This window comes from Nannospalax galili, unplaced genomic scaffold (genome assembly GCF_000622305.1).
Source record: "Nannospalax galili isolate Female #2095 unplaced genomic scaffold, S.galili_v1.0 scaffold339, whole genome shotgun sequence".
NCBI classification, from domain to species: domain Eukaryota; kingdom Metazoa; phylum Chordata; class Mammalia; order Rodentia; family Spalacidae; genus Nannospalax; species Nannospalax galili.
The window spans coordinates 2,214,776-2,236,379 of NW_008344185.1; the positions used below are offsets into that span (position 1 = coordinate 2,214,776).

A 21,604-nucleotide genomic window follows, 5' to 3' on the forward strand; every position below is an offset into this window, starting at 1 on the left:
GCGGGCTGGAGAACCCGGCCCGGCTGCTGGGGAAGCCCTCTTGGGCTTGACGTCATCGAAGCGCTGGCCAATGACGAGTCGGGGGGGGGGATTCCCGCTTTGATTACCGCCCCGCGGGCTTTTTAAAGGGTACCCTCGGGAATCCGCTCTGGGAGCGTGGGGGAGGAGTGAGGGTTTTAGAGGTAGGCGGTGAAATATGATGGTCTCAGAGGATGGGACTTTAGGGTTTTGCCTGGGGCTGTGAAGCCAGGCTTAGCGCCTTGGGGAGAAAACCAGAAGTGGTGGAGGAGAGGTCAAATTCCAGGTACTGCAAAATCACCTGGAGATGGAGTGGAAACTGGAACGCACCGCGGGGCGGAAGATCCGGACCGAGGAAGAGATGCTGTGGGTGAGTACCATCTTTTTCTTTCTTGGCCCAGCTCTCTCAAAGGGCATCTTGCAGAAAGCCCGGTTCGTAATACCTGTTTAGGACCAAGAAGTGTTGCAAGATTCTACAGCCTGGTCTTAATTTTGAGTTGCATGATATTTGTGTTCTGGGGTGCCTGGTTGCTTTAGGAAAAGTGAATGATATTTGACAAGGTCAGGATTTAGAAAAATACCACATCTTCTGTTATGATTTTCCTAACGATTCCTAATTTATTTCCATTTCTCTCTCCGTGTGCTGTTTTCAAAGGAGAACATCATGCGGGTGCTCGCCAAAGACATGAGGCAGCAGAGAAGTCAAGGTTCCCTTAAGGTGAGTGCCCGGCCTTGCTCTCACTCTCTGCCTTCACTCTGATCTTGAGCAAATGTAATTTGCTGCTAAATAAGGCATTTGCAGGAATTACGGGCTGGTTTGACACGTGAGAATTGAAAAATATATCTTTAAGTACAGAGTCTCATTATATACTAAAGAAATTCAAGATACGAATTCTGAAAAATTGTGGTAGTCATATGGAATGGTGACTCGTAGTTTCTGGGTCAACAGCAGAGGATGAAGCTTGGGTGTGTCAGGTAGGCAGTGCATCGATAGTTGGCTGTTAGGATGTCTTCCAGACAGTTCCTGGTTGCACTCCACTCTGCCTCATTCAGAAGCATACAAAGAAATGGAAATGGTGCCATCTAGTGGACAACAAGAAGTAGTGTACCCATAGCTCTTACCTCATCCACTGAAAGGTGGATTCAAGAGTTGATATTTCTGCTCCGGAGGACCTGACCTAAAGGTCTGTAGTTTCTTTTTAAACCAGTGTAAAGGCAAAACAAATTTAGCATTTTTGTCCACATAAACAAGCCCCATATAACTCACGTCTCTTATTATCACCATTTACCATACTTCTCTTTAGGCTTTTAAATAGTTCACTTAAAAAATATTTTTTTTTTGAGACAGGGTCTCCCTGTAGCCCCAACTAGCCTGGAACTCTCTATATAGACAAGGCTGACCTTGAACTCACAGAGATATGCCTGCCTGTGCCTCCCGAGTGCTGGGATTAAAGGCATGTGCCACTATGCCCAGGTATAGCTCACCTTCTTTTAAACTTAGATTCTTAGTTCAAACACATCACCTTTTAAACAGTTTTTTTCCTAGACAATTTATACATTTTTCTTTTTTTAAACTTTAAAAATGCTGTATTATTTTTATTTTTCATGTGTACGCATGTATTGCCTACATGTAGGTAAGTGCACCGGTGTCGTGCAATGCCCGCGGAGGTCAGAAGAGGCTGTCGGGTCCCCTGGGACTGGAGTTAGGGACAGTTGTTAGCTGTCATGTGGGTTCTGGGATTCGAACCGGGGTCTTCTGCAAGAACAACCAGTGTTCTTAACTGCTGAGCCATCTTTCCAGCCCCAATTTATACATTTTTCTATATCCAAGTGATGACACTCAAAATTGAACACATAGCTGAACTTTCAGAATGCAGTGACTCCCAGCACTTGAGAGGTAGAGGCAGGTGGATGTCTGTGAGATGGAGACAAGCCTGCTCTACATATAGCAAGTTCCAGCCAGCTAGGGTTTGCAAATATTGACTTTATTTCTTGTAGTTTTTGGAGAAACAAGTTTTGCCTATAAATTTTCTTCAATGTAACTATTAAGATGAATATTCTGGTGTTGACGAGATGGCTCAGCTGTTAAAGGCACTTACTGCAGCCATCAAGCTTGTAGGCCTCAGGTTGATCCCTGGAACCCACAGGGTGGAAGGAGAGAAGTGACTCCTTAAGTTGTCTTCTGACTGCCATACACATGCTGGGGCACTCCTGTGAGCACAGACAAACAGGTGTGCCACAGTCTGTCATGTTACAAACTTCATTTGACTTGATGGGCTATGGAAAAGCAGGGATGATCTGAATCAGGTAGGCAATATATTAGCCGGCTGCTTTGGGTCAAGTCAGCAGCCACAGCTATCGTGCCACTTGCTTCTGTATAATGAAGGACGTTGATTACCTGTGTGTGATGGGTTGGCAGTGTATTGTTAGCTGGTTAAGTGTGTGAACAGCACCAGCTAACATGCAACTGCTTTCCTATTGCATATACAATGAACATCAGAGTGAAATTAATGTGGATTTTTTTTGCTATGAAGAAGAGCAATATATTTAGGTTAACATTGATTGTTATTGGGTTACTTTATAGAACAATAGACAGATAATAATGAAAGTATTACAGCTAATTACTTCAAAAATTTCCAGTGATATTTTGGGACTCTTGATATTATTAAAGCAATGATGAAGTCATGCAGTTATCTTTTAAATAAAAAATTATAGAATACAATGGAAAAGCTCAATGTTTCCCTGGGTTTTCATCTAAGTCTTTGGTATTCTTTCTGGGCCATCAGTTTCATAATATGGCAGTAGGGTTAGTTCTCTGTGACCAAGTCTATATACCAGGTAAAAAGAGAATTGAGGTAACTTTCCAGAGGAGTCACCAGACTAAAGCATTTTTCACTTGAAAAACCAAGAAAATTGGGAATATTTTGGATTTGGGAGGAAATAGGTGAATTATTTGGGGTATTCGACTCAATTCTTCACTTGGTGTAAAATATCGCATGTTGGTTTATATAATATTTGGAGAAAAGCATGGAATCCAACTCACAAAAGGGAAGAACTGGCCATAAATATTGTTTAAAAAAGATTTCCTCATTTTGTTGGAGGCCATATGACCCATGGAACAGAGTCAGATATATTGGTCATCTGATGTCCTGATGTAGACATTTACAGCAAGTCACTAGAACTTACTTTGGTGGCCTGGCCTATTTATTTTATTTAAACCTTCCTAGAACACTATTAATTGATTTATCTGCATTTTATTACTCAGTCTCATCCTCTTTTTGTTGTTTACTAGTATTATTTTATTTTTAGGGTCTTTGTGTTTGAGACTACCATCTATGTAAATATTATTTTAAAATTTTGGGGGGATATTGATATTTATTAACAATTTCATACATGAATACAATGTATCTTGATCATTTCCCTCCCAAATTCTCTTCTGCCACTCCCCCTGGATCTTCCCCTAGTATTTCTCCTTCCATCTCCATGTCTTTTCTTCTCTCTTTTCTTTTTTTCAATGACACATTGAGTCCAGTTAGTGCTGCTTGCACGTACATGAGTGTGGGATCATCCACCTGAACAGAGGCAACCTACCAGCAGCCCCTACCTCCCTGAAGAAAAATGATTCCCCTTCTCCCAGGAGCCATTAACTGCCAATAGCTCCTCAGCTAGCAAAGCTCATGAGCTCCTCCTCCATTCATGCTGGAATGTTGCCTACCTTGATCTAGTGCAGGCAACCATAACTGTTGTGAGTTCATGAGTGCAACAACCATGTCCTGGCCAGAAGACAGCGTTTCGCAACACTCCTCCCCTTCCTCCAGCTCTTACATTCTTTCTGTACCATCATCTGTGATGTTCCCTCAGCTTTGGTGTGTGTAAGTGTAAATGTCCCATTTAGGGCCAAGTACTAACAGTCACTTATTCTCAGCAGTTTGACCAATTATGGTTTCATCTTTTTTTAAAGATTAAATTTCAGTATGTTATTTTCTATAGTTACTGACCTGTCAATAAAAATAAAATCAATTAATGGATTTCTTTGTCTCTTTTTTAAAATTGAAGAACAATACATAAAACACCAATATTTACACTTAGTAAGTAGGATACATTATGTGTTTTGGGATGGGGAGATGGAACGAAGGACCTTGCACATGCTAGGCAAGCACTCTACCACTGATTTATATACACAGCCAAGAATGTTTACTTAAAGCTATTCTTTAATTCTTTGTTATTGATACAAGAAATGAAGAAAAGAATGGAGTGAAACATAAAGTAATCAGAGGATAAGAGGAAAAATCAAGATATAAATTAGAAAAGGCCAGGCATGATAATGCACACCTGAAATCTTAGGAGGTAAAGGGAGGTGCTTTGGGAGTTCAAGGCCAGCCTTGGCTACATAAAACGTTTGAGACTAGTTTGGTCTTCTTGAGACCATTATCATTAAACAAACAAACAAACAAACAAAACCCCCAAACCAAACAATAAAACCCAAGAAAAAGAAAAAAAGAGGTAAACTAATAAATCCAATGAAACAATGTTCTGTGGGAGCACGAAGGAAAAGGAGCGTCCATAAGGGGAAGGGAAGGAGCCAGCAGAGGAAAGGGGGTTGGGATGCGGGAGTGGGGAGGAGGCTCCGCTGGGTGTTTCCTAGACTGTACTGCTCTTCACAGTGCTGGAGATGGAAACTTTTCTCACCACCTCCCTGTAGCTTCCTAATTTCTTCTTGCTGCTATTTATCCTCGTCCCTCTCCCAAAGATAATGGATCTCTCTGCCAGCTATGGGTCCAGCAGTGTCTGGGGAGGAGGAAGGGGAAGAGTGGGATGGATTAGATTCTAGGCATAAAAGAATTTTATCCCATGAATAAAGAACAATCAGAGGACTAAATATGGATAGAGTGTCGGCTCCCTGGCATTTTTCTCTCGAACATTACTAACATATTTTGTACAGGGGCCACTCAGTACTTCAGCTCGTGCAGAGCAGTCCTTTGAAACACTATTAATCTTTTTAAAGAAAGCAAATACAGAGAATGTAGTTTTTTGTTTCCTTCTTGGGCTTTCTTTCTCCTTTGTTCTTCCCTCCCTTCACCTCCCCTCCCTATTCTCATTTCTCGCCCTCTCCCCATACCCCCCATCCCTCCCTTCCTACAGCTCTACGCCTTCTCTTTTTTCCTTGTCCTTTTTACTAGGATACTTTCCTACCTGAGATTATCTGCAGGCAGTACATTTAGGTCAGTGTTCTGTTAGCAGCTTTTCATAATTCAGAAACTGCATGTACTCCACATTTTTATGTAGTCTGTCAAAATGTGTTGATAAGATCAGAGTATATTTGATACATTTTTTATGTAGACCTCTTTCTTTGGAGATCCTTATGACACCTTTATCAAGTACATTTTTAGGAATTTTGGTGTGCTGAAGTTTGTGCTGAAGTCAGTGAGAAGTAATACATTTTCAGAAAACTTGAGCTAGGCATTAAATCATTGGTAGATTGAAGGTGGCCATATGGGAACATTTAGGTTATAGAATTGGTGCATCTGCAAGTCAGTATTCCTTCTCCAAAGAGCCTGTCTATAAATGTTTACCAGCCACCACAATAGATTCACTATATATACTAAAATTATTCAGAGTTATGTATATATGTATATATCTATTATAGATATACTTATTATGCATTATAGTGCAACTTTCAGGGAGAATTCCTATCTCAATCTCTAGCCCTCTGTGCTGTTGTATCTGCCATGATTAGGTGATCAGCAGTCAGGATGGACCACTCCTTTCGCTCCTCCAAACCAAACCCAAACAAATGTTGAGCCAGTGAATTAGTTACCTCAGCTAAGATACTCACCCTTTTGTTTTGCATTGAAGATGACAGCTAACCACCACTTTACATAATTTAGGCATCAGTCTGTTTTGGGAACTTTCTGGTGCCGAGACAGGATGCAGTTTTTCCTCTGTGTGCTTATGCAGTGGTGTTCATGTGTGATTTCTGAGTTGAGTGGTGGCACACCAGCAACAGACTCTCCTCTTTCTTCAGCACACATCAACTGAATGTTACAGAACCCTGAATGGATCCCTGAGCTTCTTTTTCTGTCAAGACCATTCATAGTACATTTTCCAGATTCCCACCTGCCTGCCTTGCCTTCCGGAGGGCAAGAGGAGATTGGCTATTATACAGATTGTGGGTATGATAAGGCAGCTTGGCTTGGAGACAGTCAAAGAAGAAACTGTTTATTTGGACTGGGAGAGAAGTAGTGACTGACTCTTTTTTTTTTGTTTTTTTTGAAACATGGTCTCCCTGTAAGCCCAGCTGGCCTGGCACTCCCTATGTTGACCAGGCTAGCCTCAGTCTCACAGAGATCTGCCTACTTCTGCCTCCTAAGTGCCGGGACTAAAAGTTTGCACCATCACACCTGGCCTGAGAAGCAGTGATCTAAGGCAGGCTTTGGAATCACATTCACTGGGACAGTTAAGGTTACCATCCCTCTTGGACATTCATCTGACAATTCATCCCACTATGTGGCACTGGCTCATTCAGTTCCATTTATACCCCTAATATGAGCATATGGAGACACAAGGGCAGTGCTTTTAAGTGCTCGGGGAAGTCATGAGTGGGAGCATAGGGCAAGTGTGCTTGGGAAGCAACACTTGGTACATGTGTGGTGGAAGTTTCCCTGGTCAAAATTTTGCTTAGAAGTCCAGAATCCAGATTGCTAATAAAGAGGCTTTTGTGGGGGGAGGGTAGCATTGCAAAAGACAGGCAGACCTCAGTGGTGTTTCACTGCCAACAGTCCAGGTTATGATTTATTCACTGGCGATATGCTGTTTGATGTTTAGAGTTGGGAGGACCTTTCTGTTCTGTCAGATCCCCACTTACTTTGTAGGTGAGGCAACTGAAGTCATGCAGCTGGTGAGAGGTGTCCCCAAACACACAAATCTGGGTATTCCTGAGGCTATCCGTGTAAGATCTTGCCACCTGTAGTGGAAAGTGTATTTCATCAACTCCAAAGAGCTCACTAAACACATTGGCACCTGTGTAGTTGGAGATAGATAGACCCCGAAGCAGAGACACCACCGGAAATGTTTTTTTTTGTGTGTGTGTGTGTGTCTCTAAGAACTTTACTACAAACACAGAGAACCATATACCATGATGACAATAGTGAACTCACTACAAAAATACCTCTGCTTGCACTCCCCAGGCCCAAACTGGGAGTCAGTCATGGTTATTTAGACTGAATACTTTTTAGACAACTTTTACATGACTGTACTTTCATATGCAAGTATTCTTTCAAATTTAGTTCTTTAATGTAATGAACACGTATTTCACAGATGCAATAATTTACCTTCATCAGCTTGGCAGGTTGGTTAATCAGTTACAAGGATGACAAAATATAAAGGCCATGACTCTGGGAGAAAAAGCGCAAGTGTCTGTATGAAAAGGTCCACATGTTAGAATTCTAGGACTGGTGTGATTGCAATCACTCTTTTTGCCTTGGTGTTTTGACTATTTGAAGGTGATTTTCACTGTTTCAGCTCTCAGAAGGAGACAGCATTAAATTTTCTACAAATGACTAAAATTTAGTTTGAGTATATTAGCAGCCCAAATCAACCTGTTTGAAGCCAAGCTAAATGACCACACATATCCTTTTTCCTTTAGTTGGCATTTTCTACTTAACATTATTCTATTTATGTACCTTAAATTGCTTCTAGAAAACTAATAGAGGCTGAAAATGCTGGTGGCCTTTTTCAAATATTGAAAAGCCACTATTTGACTACATTCAGTGGAACACTAGAAACCTATGTAAGAAAAAACAAAACAAAAAACTAAAACTGTATTTGAAACAAACACGTATAAGAATTTGAACGCACTTATTTTGCATTTTCCAGCATTTGTTTTATTATATCAATATGGCCACTTATAGTCACTCCAAAAATTTCAGTCACACAATGTTTTTTATTCCACATAGTGACCTTGGGAATAGGTTTTCCCATTAAGTTGATCAATAGGGTACTGAAGTATGTTGGCACTCCGTTTTGATTCGTTGGCTGCTCTTTTTTCTTCCTCTTTGGGTAGCATTATTTTCCTGGGGACATCCATTGTCCAATCCACTGATTAGTAAGACAGCCATAAAATACAATCTTAATGTTATATTTGTCAAAGAATTTAAAAAGAGACCGAATCCTCTAGAGACATTTCTGTTCTATTGCACTGGACTTACTCTGTGGTGTCTTCATAGATCTTCTTTCTTTTTTAGGATGATTTGCCCAATCAGATGTGATATGTGAGGTCTGATGGCTTCAATGGGTTCCTCTGGTCTCCAGAACTTCACAACTTGCCCCTCAGGGTTGACCAGATACTTCCAAAAATTCCACCTTGGTTCCTTCTTTGAAGAATCTAAAATGCCCAGAATATATTTTCGTGAGCATAATTTTATTCGTTGTCAAGATTTTTATTTTTCTTATTACCTGAATAAATATTAGAATCAGATTCTAGGATTGTCATAATAAGACAAAATGAAACACCCAACAAAGCAGAGAGCTCAAGGTTTGAGTAACCACTTTCATTGTACTTGATGACTTCATATTAGCTGTACTTGTTTAGACTCAGGAAATGAAACAAATTGTAGATTTCAGATTTGTAGATCTAAACAAATTTTCTTTTTGATTTGCTATGCAGCCCAAGCTAGACTTGAATTTGTGATCCTCCTGACTCAGTCTCTTGGGTGCTAGGATTAACAAACAACAGGTGAGTACATCAGGATCCAGAGAGACCTAAGGAGTTTAATGTTCAGCTCTTAACATTTTGTTGTTGTTTTTGAGACAGGGTGTTTGGCCTTAAAGTCACTACATAGCCAAAGCTCATCTTAAACTCTTGATTCGCCAAACCTCCATCTCCCTAGTACTGAGATTATAGGTGCTTACCACCATGTCCAGCCAGTTCTTAAAAATTTTAAATGTAAAATGTCCTAAAGTTCCTTGGTAATAGCAAGGCATGAGTTACGCTTCATGTTTTTAATATTGTTACATATTATGTAGCTGAAAATGGCAAAGGACTTTAAATGATCACTTTGAGAAATTATGATTCTTTTGATAAATATTAATTTATGTAAGAAATATGGATTTTTAAAATAGATATCATTCAGGATTTAGCCTCCTATTATTGATGAACATAAGAAACATAGTAACTAAAACTAAAATCATCAAGTCCTTACTATATGCGTATGAAGTATGCTCAGTGCTTCAAATGGGTTCAATGGGTTTAATCTTCCTAGCAACCCTTGGACATGGATATTATCACCATTTTGTGGATGAGAAAAATGGAGGCCTGAACTCAAGACCATGTGGCCAGTGAGTGGCAGAGCTAGAGCTGATATCTGGACCTTGTTTGTCCAGAATTTGTATTCTTGACCCTTGGATTCTCTTGCCATCCTTGTCTAAGTTCAGTGAAACCTATTATCTTTTTGGTTATGTGTGGTGAGTGTGGCTCCACAAGCTGTTTTAGTAATAATGAAGGAGCTGTGAGTTATTGTGCTCCGGAGCTTGGCTGCTGAGACCGAGGAATGATTTGCTGAAGGGCACTTATTCTAGACTTTTTTTTTCTAGTGTACCCCAGAAATAAAAGCAATGAAGTCTTCACACGGGTTGCTATTCATTGTTTGTTAGGCATAATTTAAATAGATGTCTGTGGCTAGCTTATAGAGAATGCCTAACATTACTAATCTCTGGAAAAAAAAAAGCTATTTCTGTTTTGAATTTCAGCACAACCCTAGTAAACTGACATGGTCAACCTTGAGGATAATGTCTCCAATAAAAGGCCAGTAAAAAACTAACCACAAAGATATGTTCAGTTACTAATTCTCAATCATAAATATTCATGAAATGTGCAGATTTTAATAAAGAGGAGGGTCATTGCCCCAAATGCCAGTTAAATTATAGGCAAATTAAAATACTCAGTGAAAATAGCTATGGTCACATTTCAGATATCTTCAAGAAGATGGTCATAGGGAATAACACACATCATAGCACAATTCTTGTGCCATCTAATAAGTCAGAACATTGATTCTAGGAATGCCTAACTTCTAGAAAGCTACAAAAGATGAGGTTTTGGTTCTTTTGATAGTTTTATGAAATTTTCCCAATAAATTATTTTAAATGAAATAGGAGATATGGTCTATATATAGCATATTAAATGAAAGGTAATTAACAGCATTGTATTGTTGAGGCACGGAAGATATTTACCAACAAGAAATCTAAATGCAGGTTCTGCTTCAGGCCCTAAAATCTTAATCTTGTGGAAGATGGGGAACGTGGCTCCGTAGTTTTTTCTTGCAAAAGATGCTACTTCCTTGCTGGACCGGGGCTCCGATTCTCCAAACTGATTGCATGGGAAAGCCAGGACGCTGAAGTGATAGGGCCCGAACTCCTTGTGAAGCTCCTTCAGGGTTAAGTAATTTTTGTCTGTGAGCCGGCAGTCACTAGCCACGTTTACAACTAGGGAAACCTCCCGGAAAAAGAAAAAAAAAAAAAAAAACCCAACCGGAAAGAGAAGCAAAAGATTAAAAAAAAAATCCTGCAAGCAGTTAAAATCCTAAACCATTTTGGGAGACTATAACCTCTAAAATATTTCATATATATTTTTAGACAGATTCAATTTTATTGGAAACCATAACGCAGAATGGGTTAAACTCTGACAGAGTTCTTTTTAACGTTGTTGGATTATAGAGATAATATTTCTATTAATGGATGTCACCACAGTCACAATAAGCATTTTCTAGATAACAAAGCATTAAACAGAGCATTAAGCCACCACAAACTTTTAAACATCTTTTGAGAAAAAGAATAAGATTGTAGGTTAGAAGCTAAAAGCTCTTAGAACTCTGATAAATGGCATCTAATAACATTGCTTTGAAGTCGAAATGCTAACTTATGACTGTAATGGCAAAAACTGTATTCTAGTAAGATAGTAAGTAGAGAGGCTGAAGAGCAATAAAAATGAAAATCAGAACTTACTTTGCCTTTGAACTTTTCCAGAGAAATGGTTCTTCCTTTGGCATCCTTCACTTCAAAGGCATAGAAGTTGTTGATTTTGGGTCTTAGGAATTTTAATTGTAGCAGAAAGAGCATCACGGTGCACAGAACCATAGACAGAAAAACTGCAAATACTTTTGCTTTGGGCCCGGAACATTTTAATGGGTAGGCAGCGAAAGACTCCATTTTGGATGATTAAAGAGAGAGTCTCAGCAGGCTGGAATTCAAGGAGGAGCTGAAACTTGAAACCCCGCTTAGTTTAACGGAAAACCGGAAGGACAGATGAGCTCCTATAAATAATAGAAGAACATTTTCCAGAAGAATCAAAGTCAGAAACAACGTGTCAAAATTTCAACATATCTGTGATGGAACTTCATTTTTTTTTTCTCTTTTTGCCAGAAAAATCAGGATAGTTTTAACTGCTTGCCACCCTCCCTACTAAGAAAACATTTCACCAGAAGATGGTGCTCTTGTAATTCGGATACAAATGCTCATTGCCCTGCTCGGCATCCCATTTAGAGAGCAATGGTTTGGTTGTGGAGGACTGGTGCAGAATACCAGGGAATAGTTTAAAGGGTAGATTAATGCGGCCTGTTACTGTGACATGTGACTTGCAGGAACTTAATGCTTTATGTATGGTTTGAGCATACTATCTGAATACAAAAAAAATTAAATAGAGCAGCGAAATTCTGAAAAGGCTATTCTATTTATTCTGACTTCATCTAGCGAAGGCAATCAGATGCCAGGTGAATATGGAGAAAACAGAAAATAATGAAGCATTACACCCTGTCCCATCAGAAAATATAGCCCAGTGTGGGGGTTTTCTTCATATTTTTGTCACAACCTCTGGCAAGATACATACTTTACAACATAACTGAAAACACATCTCGTGCACACACTCATACACAGACAAATACAGACAGATACAACATTGAGAAGTTTCATGAACTAATTCTTTGAACAGCGATGTAATCACGTCCATGGCATTTTTGAGACAGCATGGTGCTGATCTATGAAAATGATTTTATGGCTCACCAATGGGTTCCAACCTATAGATGGGAAAATATTAGACTGTATAATAAAGCAATGTTTTAATAGCTAAATAAAAGAATTCAGTCACGAACCCTAAACAAAAACTGCAAACCCACCTCTACATGGATACACCCGTTAATTGCTTTAATTAATTAATTAATTAATTAATTAATTAATTAATCTTTATTTTTCTCTTTAGCTGTGGCTTGCTCCATGAGGCCTAACTATGCTCTGATGATCATAGATTTTAGGGGTGAGAACTGGGAGGCATTTGAGGGCTGAATATCCTAAAATCCATGGTTCCTTCAGTCAACTTAGAATCTGACCTGTTTACCACATAGTAAGTTCTAAACTAAGGTGCTGTCCACTTGAGCCTGACCATCGGTGTCATGATGTGTTTCCAGAGTCTGAAGTGAGCCAAGAAGCTGTGGGAGTGGCCTTCCCATCACTACTGGGTTCAGCTTTAGAAGACCTGTTCTCCAACTGCTGTGGTGTATGTGTTTGGGGGTTAGTTGAACAAAGCCTGCAGTTGAGGCTTAATCTAGGTAAAACCAGCAAGAGAAACCACTTATTTCCTCCCCCATTGCTTGATAAGAATATAATAGATCTGAGTATGGTGGCATATGTTGGCATGCTGGTCATCCCAGCACTTTGGAGGCTGAAGCAGAAAGATTGTGGCCTTGTGGCCAGCCTGGACTACACAGAGAGACCCTGTCTCAAAAATAAAAACAAGCAAAACAAAAACCTAAAAACCAACCAACCAACCACCACCACCAAACCCACATAAACAAAAACAGACACAATAGAGAAAAACTATTATGCAGAAAGTATTATCTTTTAAACGTATTTCTAGTAAAGAACAAAACAGTACCCAGAATGTGCCGAGTTCCTAAGTGCGATGGTTTTACTTTGGTGTAGTCTGACTGAGCTGTTCAGAGTCTCTGCACTTCCACTGTGCAGTGGCATTCCTTTGTTACTCAGCCTTTTTGTCCTTGCTCTGCAGATGGGATCCTGGGACCTGTATTCATCTGGGCCCCCATGTGTGTTCACCTGGGCCCCATCCCAGACCTCCTAATTAGAATCTCCAGTTTTATAGTCCCCACCCCCATGACTTATGCACCGTTTAGACCGGAATCATTTTCTGGTTCCAAAAAGGATGTGTTTCATGTCTCCATGAATACGCTAGATCCTTTAGCCAGTTCCTCAGGCAATCCAAGCAAATGATTTGGACCTCAAATTTTAGAAAGCTAAATCCATAGAACAGCTGTTATAATTTGAACCATGTGAACCCGATCCAATATAACTGCTTTGAGAGCAGGAGACAGAGTGGTTACCTCTGGGAGGGGTGTTGATGGACCACTCCTCCCACAGGTCCTCCTACATAGGGTGATACTTTGAGAAAATTGTGATGCTAGTTTCTTCTATGGAAAATCAAGTGAGCCAGAGCTGAATGGGTTTGAAAAGTCTAAAAGTATACTGTATAAGCCTGTAAGCAACTGCTGTACAGCCAGCAGGCTGATAAATAAGCAGGTCTCAAAATTCACTATAGATAAACATGTTAAAAATTTTTATTTAGTTAAAAACTTTTACATTGATTGATTGATTAATCATGTGCAGGTACCTAAATATCACAGCATGGGTGTGGCCCATCCAGAGACAACTTGTGGGAGTCAGCTCTCTCTTACCACGTAGGTCCTCCCAGGGATGGAGCTTAGGTCATCAGGCTTGGTGGCGAGTGCCTTTACCCTCGGAGCTATCTTACTGGCCATAGTTTTGTTTTTTGAAATGTGGCTAAAGGTGAGAGTAAAGTTCCAGTGAAGGAGCCAGCCTACAAAGAAATGAAAATCAATTATGGAGGTATGGGAACACACATGAAATGGAATTATAATGAGCTGGGTAGGGGCTAGAGAGATGGCTCAGCAGTTAAGGGCACTGACTGTTCTATCAGGAGACCTGGGTTCAAATCCCAGCAACCACATGGGAGCTAACAACTGTCCTTAACTCCGATTCCAGGGGATCTGACACCCTCTTTGTTCTCAGTCACTGCATCACTACGGTGCACTTACACATATGCAGGCAAAACACATAAAATAATTTTTTAAAAAAAATTAGAAAAAAAAAGCTCTAGATAGCTTGGCACTAAGTAAATCACCCGTGTTTTTTAACATTGTGTTGCATTTTGCTTAGAGAAAATGACTTTTGCTTATGAGCTTCATTCTGAATGCAGTCTCCTTTAGTTTATATTTTCTTATATATACACATACATATAATTGTTAATGTGAAGGAGTTAATAATTTAGTTAAGATCACAGAACTAGTGAATATAGCTACTGAGAACAGAAGTTAGGACTTTCTCTGCGTCCTAACCAAAGTCTTTCATATTCATCACACCATTTCTTTGTAATAGTTGAGTATGTTTATTTAGAAGACAACAGAGGGGGTGAGATTACTCCAGTGTTCTTGAGAAGGAGTTTTGTTCAACCAGGAGACTGAGTTTTTTAAGACACTGTAAGGGCTGAGAGAGGGCGGGTGCGGAGAAAAACAACAAAATGTTTTTATCTGGAGGGTGTTGCCCGAAGTCTGTAGAGCAAAAAGTCAAGACAAACCTAGCATTGGTGGTTTATGCCTTTAATCCCAGCACTGGGGAGGTGGAGAGGTGGTGGGTTGGGATTTCCTACCCACTTCACTTCCCCAAGTCTATGTTGGGATTTTGTCTGGCTTAAGCTTGTGTGGGACTTGTTCACGTTGAGATCCTAATTTTGAAGTGATTCACGGCAAGAATGTAACTGCATTGGTTGGGGCTGGTTGGGGGTCAGGACTGTGGAAGGGCAGAGGAGGAACTTTACAGAGAGCTACTGGACCATCTGTTACTTCTGTCTTTGTCATGAGATTCTTTTTTCAAATTACATTTATTTATTTTTGTGTGTATATGTGTGGGTGCTCATGTGCCATAGTACTTTGGTGACCAGAGGACAACTTTCTGGAGTCTCTTCTGTTCTTTTGCCACATGTGTCTTGCGGATAGAACTCAGGTTGACATGCTTAGTGGCAAGCACCTTTACCTGATGAGACATTTTGTTGGTCCTGTCATGAGAGTCTCACAGAACTCCATCACCAGCATGCCTTTTCGGGACTGTCCAGTCTTTCCCCACCCACTGAATATTTGTGTGTTAGGTCATTCGTCACTGGATATCTTCATTTCTGTTTTCTTGCTTGCTGCATTCTGGGACTTCCTGACCTTATTTTTCACCTTTCTAGGTGCCTTTCTATTTCTCTTTGGCTCCAAATTCCTTTATGTTTAGTGTCACCATGATGTGATCACTCAAGGTGGATGGGCTGAGCTGATGGGCTTCATCCCTTTCCTTCCTTTGTCTTATTTTTCTTATCTTCCTCTTCCTCTCTATTAATAAATACTTGAGTCATTTAAAACTATGCGACAGGCATTTCCTCAGCAGGAGATAGGTCCTAGAACAAAAGCCTTGAAAACACTGAAGATGAAATAGTACAATCCACAGTCGTGTTTCCCAAGCTGGGTTGTCTACGTGTCACCTCTGTGTTTTTCCCAAATCTGCATATAATTTGTTACTGACTTTACATTTTAATTTAAATAAATTCATTTACCTTACTTGAATTGATTTTATATGGATAACTTTTATATTAATACTGAAAAGCTAAAAACATTTTAAAATGACACCAAAATAACCTAAGTATATCCCTAATGGAAGGACTGACTGTATTATACTTGATATTCAATGTGTTAAGACAAATTGTGTTCCAATTCTTAGAAAGTTACTTGTATTCAATAAAAATTTGCCTCTTCCTTTTTTTTGGTCCAAGTTTTTTTCATAAGGAAGAATACAAAGTAAGCTTTGCTTCTTTTCATAAATTGCATTTCTTTAAATATTTGAAGATAGCTTCAAAGCTCCATGAAGCTTTATTTTTCTTTCTTCTGGATCAATACCCTGGCTTTCCTTACTCCATGTAGCAAGGGCCCTCATATATACCCTTATGTGTACTGTTCATCTTGACATCTCTCACTGAGGTTCCTGGCTTCCCAGTGAACTTGGTTTTGAATCTTGTCTCAGACAGCTCTTTTCTTCCTTCCTTCCTTTTTTTTATTCCTTCTCTTCTTCTTTTCATAATTTTTAAATTTAAAAACATTCTGGAAAATATATGATACAGATCTATAGCTTAATAAAAGTAATTAGAAGAAAACATTCTGGTCAGATGCTGTGACGCTCATCCAAGGCAGAGGCAGGAAGACTTGGAGTCTGGAGTTTAAGACTGGCCTGGACTATACAGTGTGAACTTCCTCCACATTCCTCCCAAAGCAAACATTCTACCTGACAAGTCCAACCTGCAGCCCCAGGATAACTATGAATGTGGCCCAACACAAAATTGCAAATTTGTTAAAAACATTGTTTTTTTTTGTCATTTCCTTTTTTTTTTTTGTAATTTGATTGAGCAGTTCTTGAGTGTGAACTTTGTAGATGATAATGTTGTATCAAAAGGTCAAAAGGTTGGACACAACTTTCAGATCAAGAAATAGAATACATTAATAGGACCCCTACCCATCTTTGGATTTTGAGATGCTTTCCTGCCTTTCTTCATACTGCATACAGCATTATCTGTGTGCATCCCTAAGTACATTTTTGAATTTTACTTAAATGAAATTATACTGGACATTTTCCATTTTATTTTGCTTGATATTTTAGGAACTTTGTGGTGTTTGTTGTATGTAGCTGCAGTTCATTTTTACTGTACAGTATTTTATTTTTTGAATACTTCAGTTCATCCATTCTACTGTGGATCACCTCTTAAAGAACAATTCCGAGCCTGAGCATGGTTTTTCAGATGAGTTCTGACTGGTCCAAAAGCAAGGAAATTTTGTTTGCTCTAAGTTGAGACATTATTTTTTCTTTCTCTTTAAAAAAGAGATTTACTAGGGGCTAGAGAGATGGCTTAGCAGTTAAGAGTACTGGCTGCTTTTACAGAGGACCTTGGGCTTGGTTCCTAACACCCACATGGTGGCTAACAACCATCTGTAACTCCAGTTCCAGGGAATCTAATGCCCTCTTCTGGTCACTGGTCTATGGTCACTGCATAGTGCACTACATGGGTGCACTTACATAATGCTTGCAAAATACTCAGACACATAAAATAAAAATGAATGAATACATAAATAATTTTAAAAGATTTATTTTTATTTATGTGCATGTGAGTGTGTGCATCTGTATGTCTGTGTCACATCTGTTCAGGGGTCCACAGAGGCCAGAAAAGGGTATCAGATCCCTTGAAGCTGGATTACAGGTGGCTGTCAGCCCTAGGACATGGGTGCTGGGAACCAAACTTGAGTCTTCTGCAAGAGCAGTGCATGCTCTTATATGCCGAGCCATCTCTCCAGACCCTCTAATTTTTCCCTTAATGGGACCTAACTTTGCACTGATCTTTTAAAAAAGTAATTTCGGGCTGGAGAGTTGGCTCAGTGGTTAAGAGCTCTTGCAGAGGACCCGGGTTCGATACCCAGCACCCACATGGTGGCTGCAAACCGTCCTTAACTCCAGTTTCAGGGGAATCCGAAGCCCTCTTCTGACCTCCGCAGCATTGCACGACATGGGTGCACTCACATACATGCAGGCAATACACTCACACACATTAAAAATAAATAAAAAAGTAATCTCATCACACTATTAACTGCTGTCTTATTTTTTGTGCAAGTGACACCCTCTAGAGCACAGTCTTCACAATCAACTGAAACAACCCTGCCAAAGTTTGCGCTCTGACAAATCCATCCAGTCCCTGTGCTCCAAGCACCCGTGCTCATCTTCTGCTTTCTTCACAGCTCTCATCCCTCATTTATCTTGCCCTGGGGCACTTGTTCCTCTTACTGGGAAACCAAGAAAAAACAATTTTCTGGGGGGAGTGTTTTTCTTGTGTTTTTCAGAGATCACCGACAAGAACAGTTCTGGAAGTGTTGTTGGTGTGCTGGGTGTCCTTTAGCTGGAGATACTTGGGCCTATTTTACATTCTAGCACTCTCACTGTGTCATTTGCATTGTTCTCCACTTTTTGCGAAAAAGTGTGTTTTATACAACTTGAAAAGTGTTCCTAATGGGGAAGAAGAAAAATAACTGTTCCTACCCTCTGGATTCTTTCTTAAATCCCTTCTGCCTTCTTAGGGGAAGAAGTTAATCCACTCAATTCACTGTAGGGTTCCTAAATGCCAATCTCTGAGCTATGCTCTGTGTTTTAGTTCTGTTTCTTAACTGCTGTGACAAAACACTCTGACCAATACCAACTTGGAGAGGAAAGGGTTTACTCAGCTTACATCTCCCAGGTCGCAGTTCATCAGGGAGCCCAAGGTAGGAACTCAGCAGGAACATGGAAGCAGGAGCTGAGCACAGGCCATGGAGGAATGCTGCTTACTGGCTTGCTCCCCTGGCCCCTGCTCAGCCTGCTTTCTTATGCAACACGGGTCCACCTGCCCAGGGGTGGTACCACCCACAGTGGGCTGGGCCCTCCCACATCACTCATCAAGAAGATGCCCCTCAGACATGGTCACAGGCCAGTCCAATAGAGGAAATTCCCCAATTGAGGCTCCCTCAACCTAGGTGTGTCAAGTTGACACTAAAGCTATACAGCACACTCTGAGAACAGAACAGTGAGGGACAAGCCTCTGGTCTTCAGGATATAGAATATAGTCGGAGAGGAATAAAACTCAGCAGAAACGTGGAAAATGAACATAGGTGCTTAAAACACCGGGGCTAGATCAAGTCCTCAGAGTTCTCAGGTTGGGTGGCTTTGGTTGGTTGTGAAGGTTGTACACTGCATATTCCAGACAGTGTACTCACAAAGCTAAGGTTTGCACAATTGCATGTAGTGGCTTGAGTCCTGGGTCCACTGCTTAGCTCTGCATCTTTGCTCATGTGACTCAACTCCATTAAGCTTTATTTTCCAACTCTGCAGAGTGGGGTAGATGATAGTACCTACTTCATAGGATAGCAATGAAACTTATACTGTCTAATGCCTATATCTGAGTGATGGGCACATAAATCTTATTAACACAGTGTGGTGGTGCTCTGTTGGAGCAGTGGAAGGCCATCAAGGGCTGTGCATCAGCTTTTCTATGACTGTTGAAATGAATGACCTCAAACTCCATGCTTAAAACATACCCTTCTTGTCTTGCAATTATGAAGGCCCAGGCCCAAGGCCAGTTTCACAGGGCAGAGGCCAAGGTGTCAGCAGACTTTGTTTCCTTCACAGGCTCCCCTGGAGAGGCCCTTTCAGGTTCTGGTGACTGTTAGCATTTTCTGGCTTTCAGACATTAACACTGCAATCTTTGCTCTGTGAACACAGTGCTAGTACCTCTTAGTGTAGCCCAGTTTCTGTCCACCTTCTTATTGGGACATATGATATATTTAGGATGATTTGGGGTAGTCTCCCCATCTCAATGCAAGTCAATCTGTATCTTAGACTCATGTGCAAAGCCCCTTTATCATGGAATGTGATATTGATAAGTGGGGATTAGGATCTAGATCCTGGGGGGCTGTTACTTGACCTAACATAGGCTGCCAACCCAGTCTGGAACAGAGAGAAAGGGAATGTTCCATACATTTCTGTGAAAAAAGGAGTGGGTGAACCCAGCTGTGAATGTGGAGAAGGAGTTACCTTGGCAGAGAATGGCAGACAAGATCCCAAGTGAGAATCATTCAAATGGACAGAGTGACAGTTGCCAAGTCAGAGGAACATGGACATGCCAAGGCACTGCAAGACTACTAGTGTGAAGGTTCTTGATCATTTTTCTCAGCTGGCTTATTTGTTCTTTTCTTCTTTAAACTCAAAACCATTTTGTCTTGAAATGCATATTTAAATTCTAGGACAGCAAGGAAACTTTGAGCAATAGTGGCCCCCCTCCAACGGTAGCACCTCCCTCCCTTACTGTTCACCGGGGTGGTGGTGTGTGTGAGTGCAGAAGTTTCCTAGATATGGTCCACAGGCAGAAAATCAGAATCAGAAACTCTGAAGAGCCAGGAAACAGATACAGTATCTGTTACACAGCATTATTTCATATGCTGTACACTGACATGTAATGATGATAATCCTTAAATATAATTACTTCCTCAACTAGTTTGGCATATCGAAAAACCTTTGAGCAGAAGCTTTAAGTATGTAATGATGTTTGGTGTTTAAAGAAATGTAATTCTTCAGGGTCACAGACGTTAAAGCTCATGTACATATATGTAGGTGGTCTAGGTAAATAATATGCAATTCTATTTTAAGGAATTTTCACTTTTGCTTCATGGAGGCTGCTAGAACCTAAAGCTCTCCTTGTTGTTAAACAGGCATTTAACTCTGTCACCACTACGTACTCAAGCTTTAAGAACAATTTAGTGAAGAGGTTGTCTGCTCAAGTTCCGGTGGCCAGCAGCCCAATCACCACAAGATGGCAGCCAAGCCCAGCCAGCGATCTGGAAGGCGATTCCACCGCCGATCTCCCTGAATCTATGGGATCAGTGCTAAAAATAACGCCAGAGGCAGACACCCTAACTCTACGTGAGCCCAGTTTTGAAGTGTTAAGATGTATTTCTGAGATTTATATCCCTTGTCTGGTAACTCTAGAATCATATTTAGTCAACTGGTTTTCAATTTTTCTTCTTTGAAAATGTTCAAGGTAGGGGTAATGAAAGAACTGTACTAAAGAAAATGCTTTATACATTAAGTTTATGTTTTAATGTAAAAGATTGGCTCAGGAACCAGGCATCCCTGAGAACCATTAGACTCAGAAAACACCATCCAGCAAGTGCGCAGGCATCTTTTATGGACAGGAAATGGAAGCAAGGCCCAGGAACTTGGTTATAACTGCCATTGCAGCATTTGAACGTGGCCTGATTCGTTGGCTGCCTGTGAATGAATGGAATTAAGCTGCTGGGATTGGCTGTTACACAGCGCGCATTCCTAAATTAGGCTTTTAGTTTTAGTTTGTACACAAAATTAGGCCAAAGTTCCTTATGTGGGTACTCCACGTGTAGAGGCTCCCACAGGCCACATTGACTGTCGTGTTTGCATGTCGTGTTTCGGTAGTATAATGGTTGTCAAGTTTGCCTCACACATTCGTTGTGTCTTAAATATAGTTCAGAGACTTGCACTGGTAGAGGGCTACTTTTATAAAGATTGGATGTACAAATATATTTATGCAAATTTGTTTATCCACTGTATGTGTATGCTTCTGTTTTACAGAATACAATTTTTTTTTTTTTTTTGTCTTTTTGAGACAGGGTTTCCCTGTAGCTCCAGCTGGCCTGGAACTCGTTATGTAGATCAGGCTGGCTTCAAACTCACAGAGATCTGCCTGCCTCTGCCTTCCTAACATGGGATTAAAGGTGGGTGCCACCAGGCACAGCCAACTAAAATTAAAGGCAGCAAAAGCAGCAAATTTTACAGCCCACCCAGAAGGAGCCCACAAGGAAGACTTCATACAGAAATCTAAGGACAGCACACTAAATAATTGAAATGTAGGTTCACAACAGTTACCTCACTTGAC

The 21,604-nt window shown here is 40.4% G+C and overlaps 2 protein-coding genes across 6 annotated transcripts in view; one reads left to right on the forward strand and one right to left on the reverse strand.

Annotated features, from left to right (window-relative positions):
• The first annotated feature begins 197 nt into the window (after positions 1–197).
• Cdc20b (cell division cycle 20B) overlaps positions 198–21,604 on the forward strand; it is a 68,152-nt gene continuing 46,745 nt past the window's right edge. For all 3 annotated transcript variants that reach the window (XM_008840397.2, XM_008840398.2, XM_008840399.2), the window contains exons 1-3: positions 198–388; positions 674–736; positions 20,406–20,616. In XM_008840397.2, the coding sequence (XP_008838619.1) occupies positions 326–388; positions 674–736; positions 20,406–20,616 (337 nt within the window). In that variant the 5' untranslated portion in view covers positions 198–325. The remainder of the gene's footprint in view (positions 389–673; positions 737–20,405; positions 20,617–21,604) is intronic.
• On the reverse strand, positions 7,876–11,290 carry Gpx8 (glutathione peroxidase 8 (putative)). 3 transcript variants are annotated; one of them, XM_029567063.1, is made up of 3 exons: positions 11,017–11,290; positions 10,246–10,507; positions 7,876–8,401 (listed from the first exon to the last, which is right to left on the reverse strand). In XM_029567063.1, the coding sequence occupies exons 1-3, from the start codon at positions 11,218–11,220 to the stop codon at positions 8,238–8,240; spliced, it is 630 nt and encodes a 209-aa protein (XP_029422923.1). In that variant the 5' UTR covers positions 11,221–11,290; the 3' UTR covers positions 7,876–8,237. The 3 variants fall into 3 exon arrangements, with proteins under 3 accessions (XP_029422923.1, XP_017655445.1, XP_017655446.1); XM_017799956.2 differs by having other exon boundaries at positions 10,246–10,441; positions 11,017–11,248; XM_017799957.2 differs by lacking the exon at positions 10,246–10,507 and having other exon boundaries at positions 11,017–11,269.

Coding starts and splice junctions, on each gene's coding strand:
- Gpx8 (XM_029567063.1), bottom strand. CDS start 11,220: ATGGAGTCTTTCGCTGCCTACCCATTAAAATGTTCCGGGCCCAAAGCA. Junction 10,508..11,016: donor TGGAAAAGTTCAAAGGCAAA/GTAAGTTCTGAT, acceptor TTTTTCCGGGAG/GTTTCCCTAGTTGTAAACGT. Junction 8,402..10,245: donor TGCATTTAGATTTCTTGTTG/GTAAATATCTTC, acceptor TGGGCATTTTAG/ATTCTTCAAAGAAGGAACCA.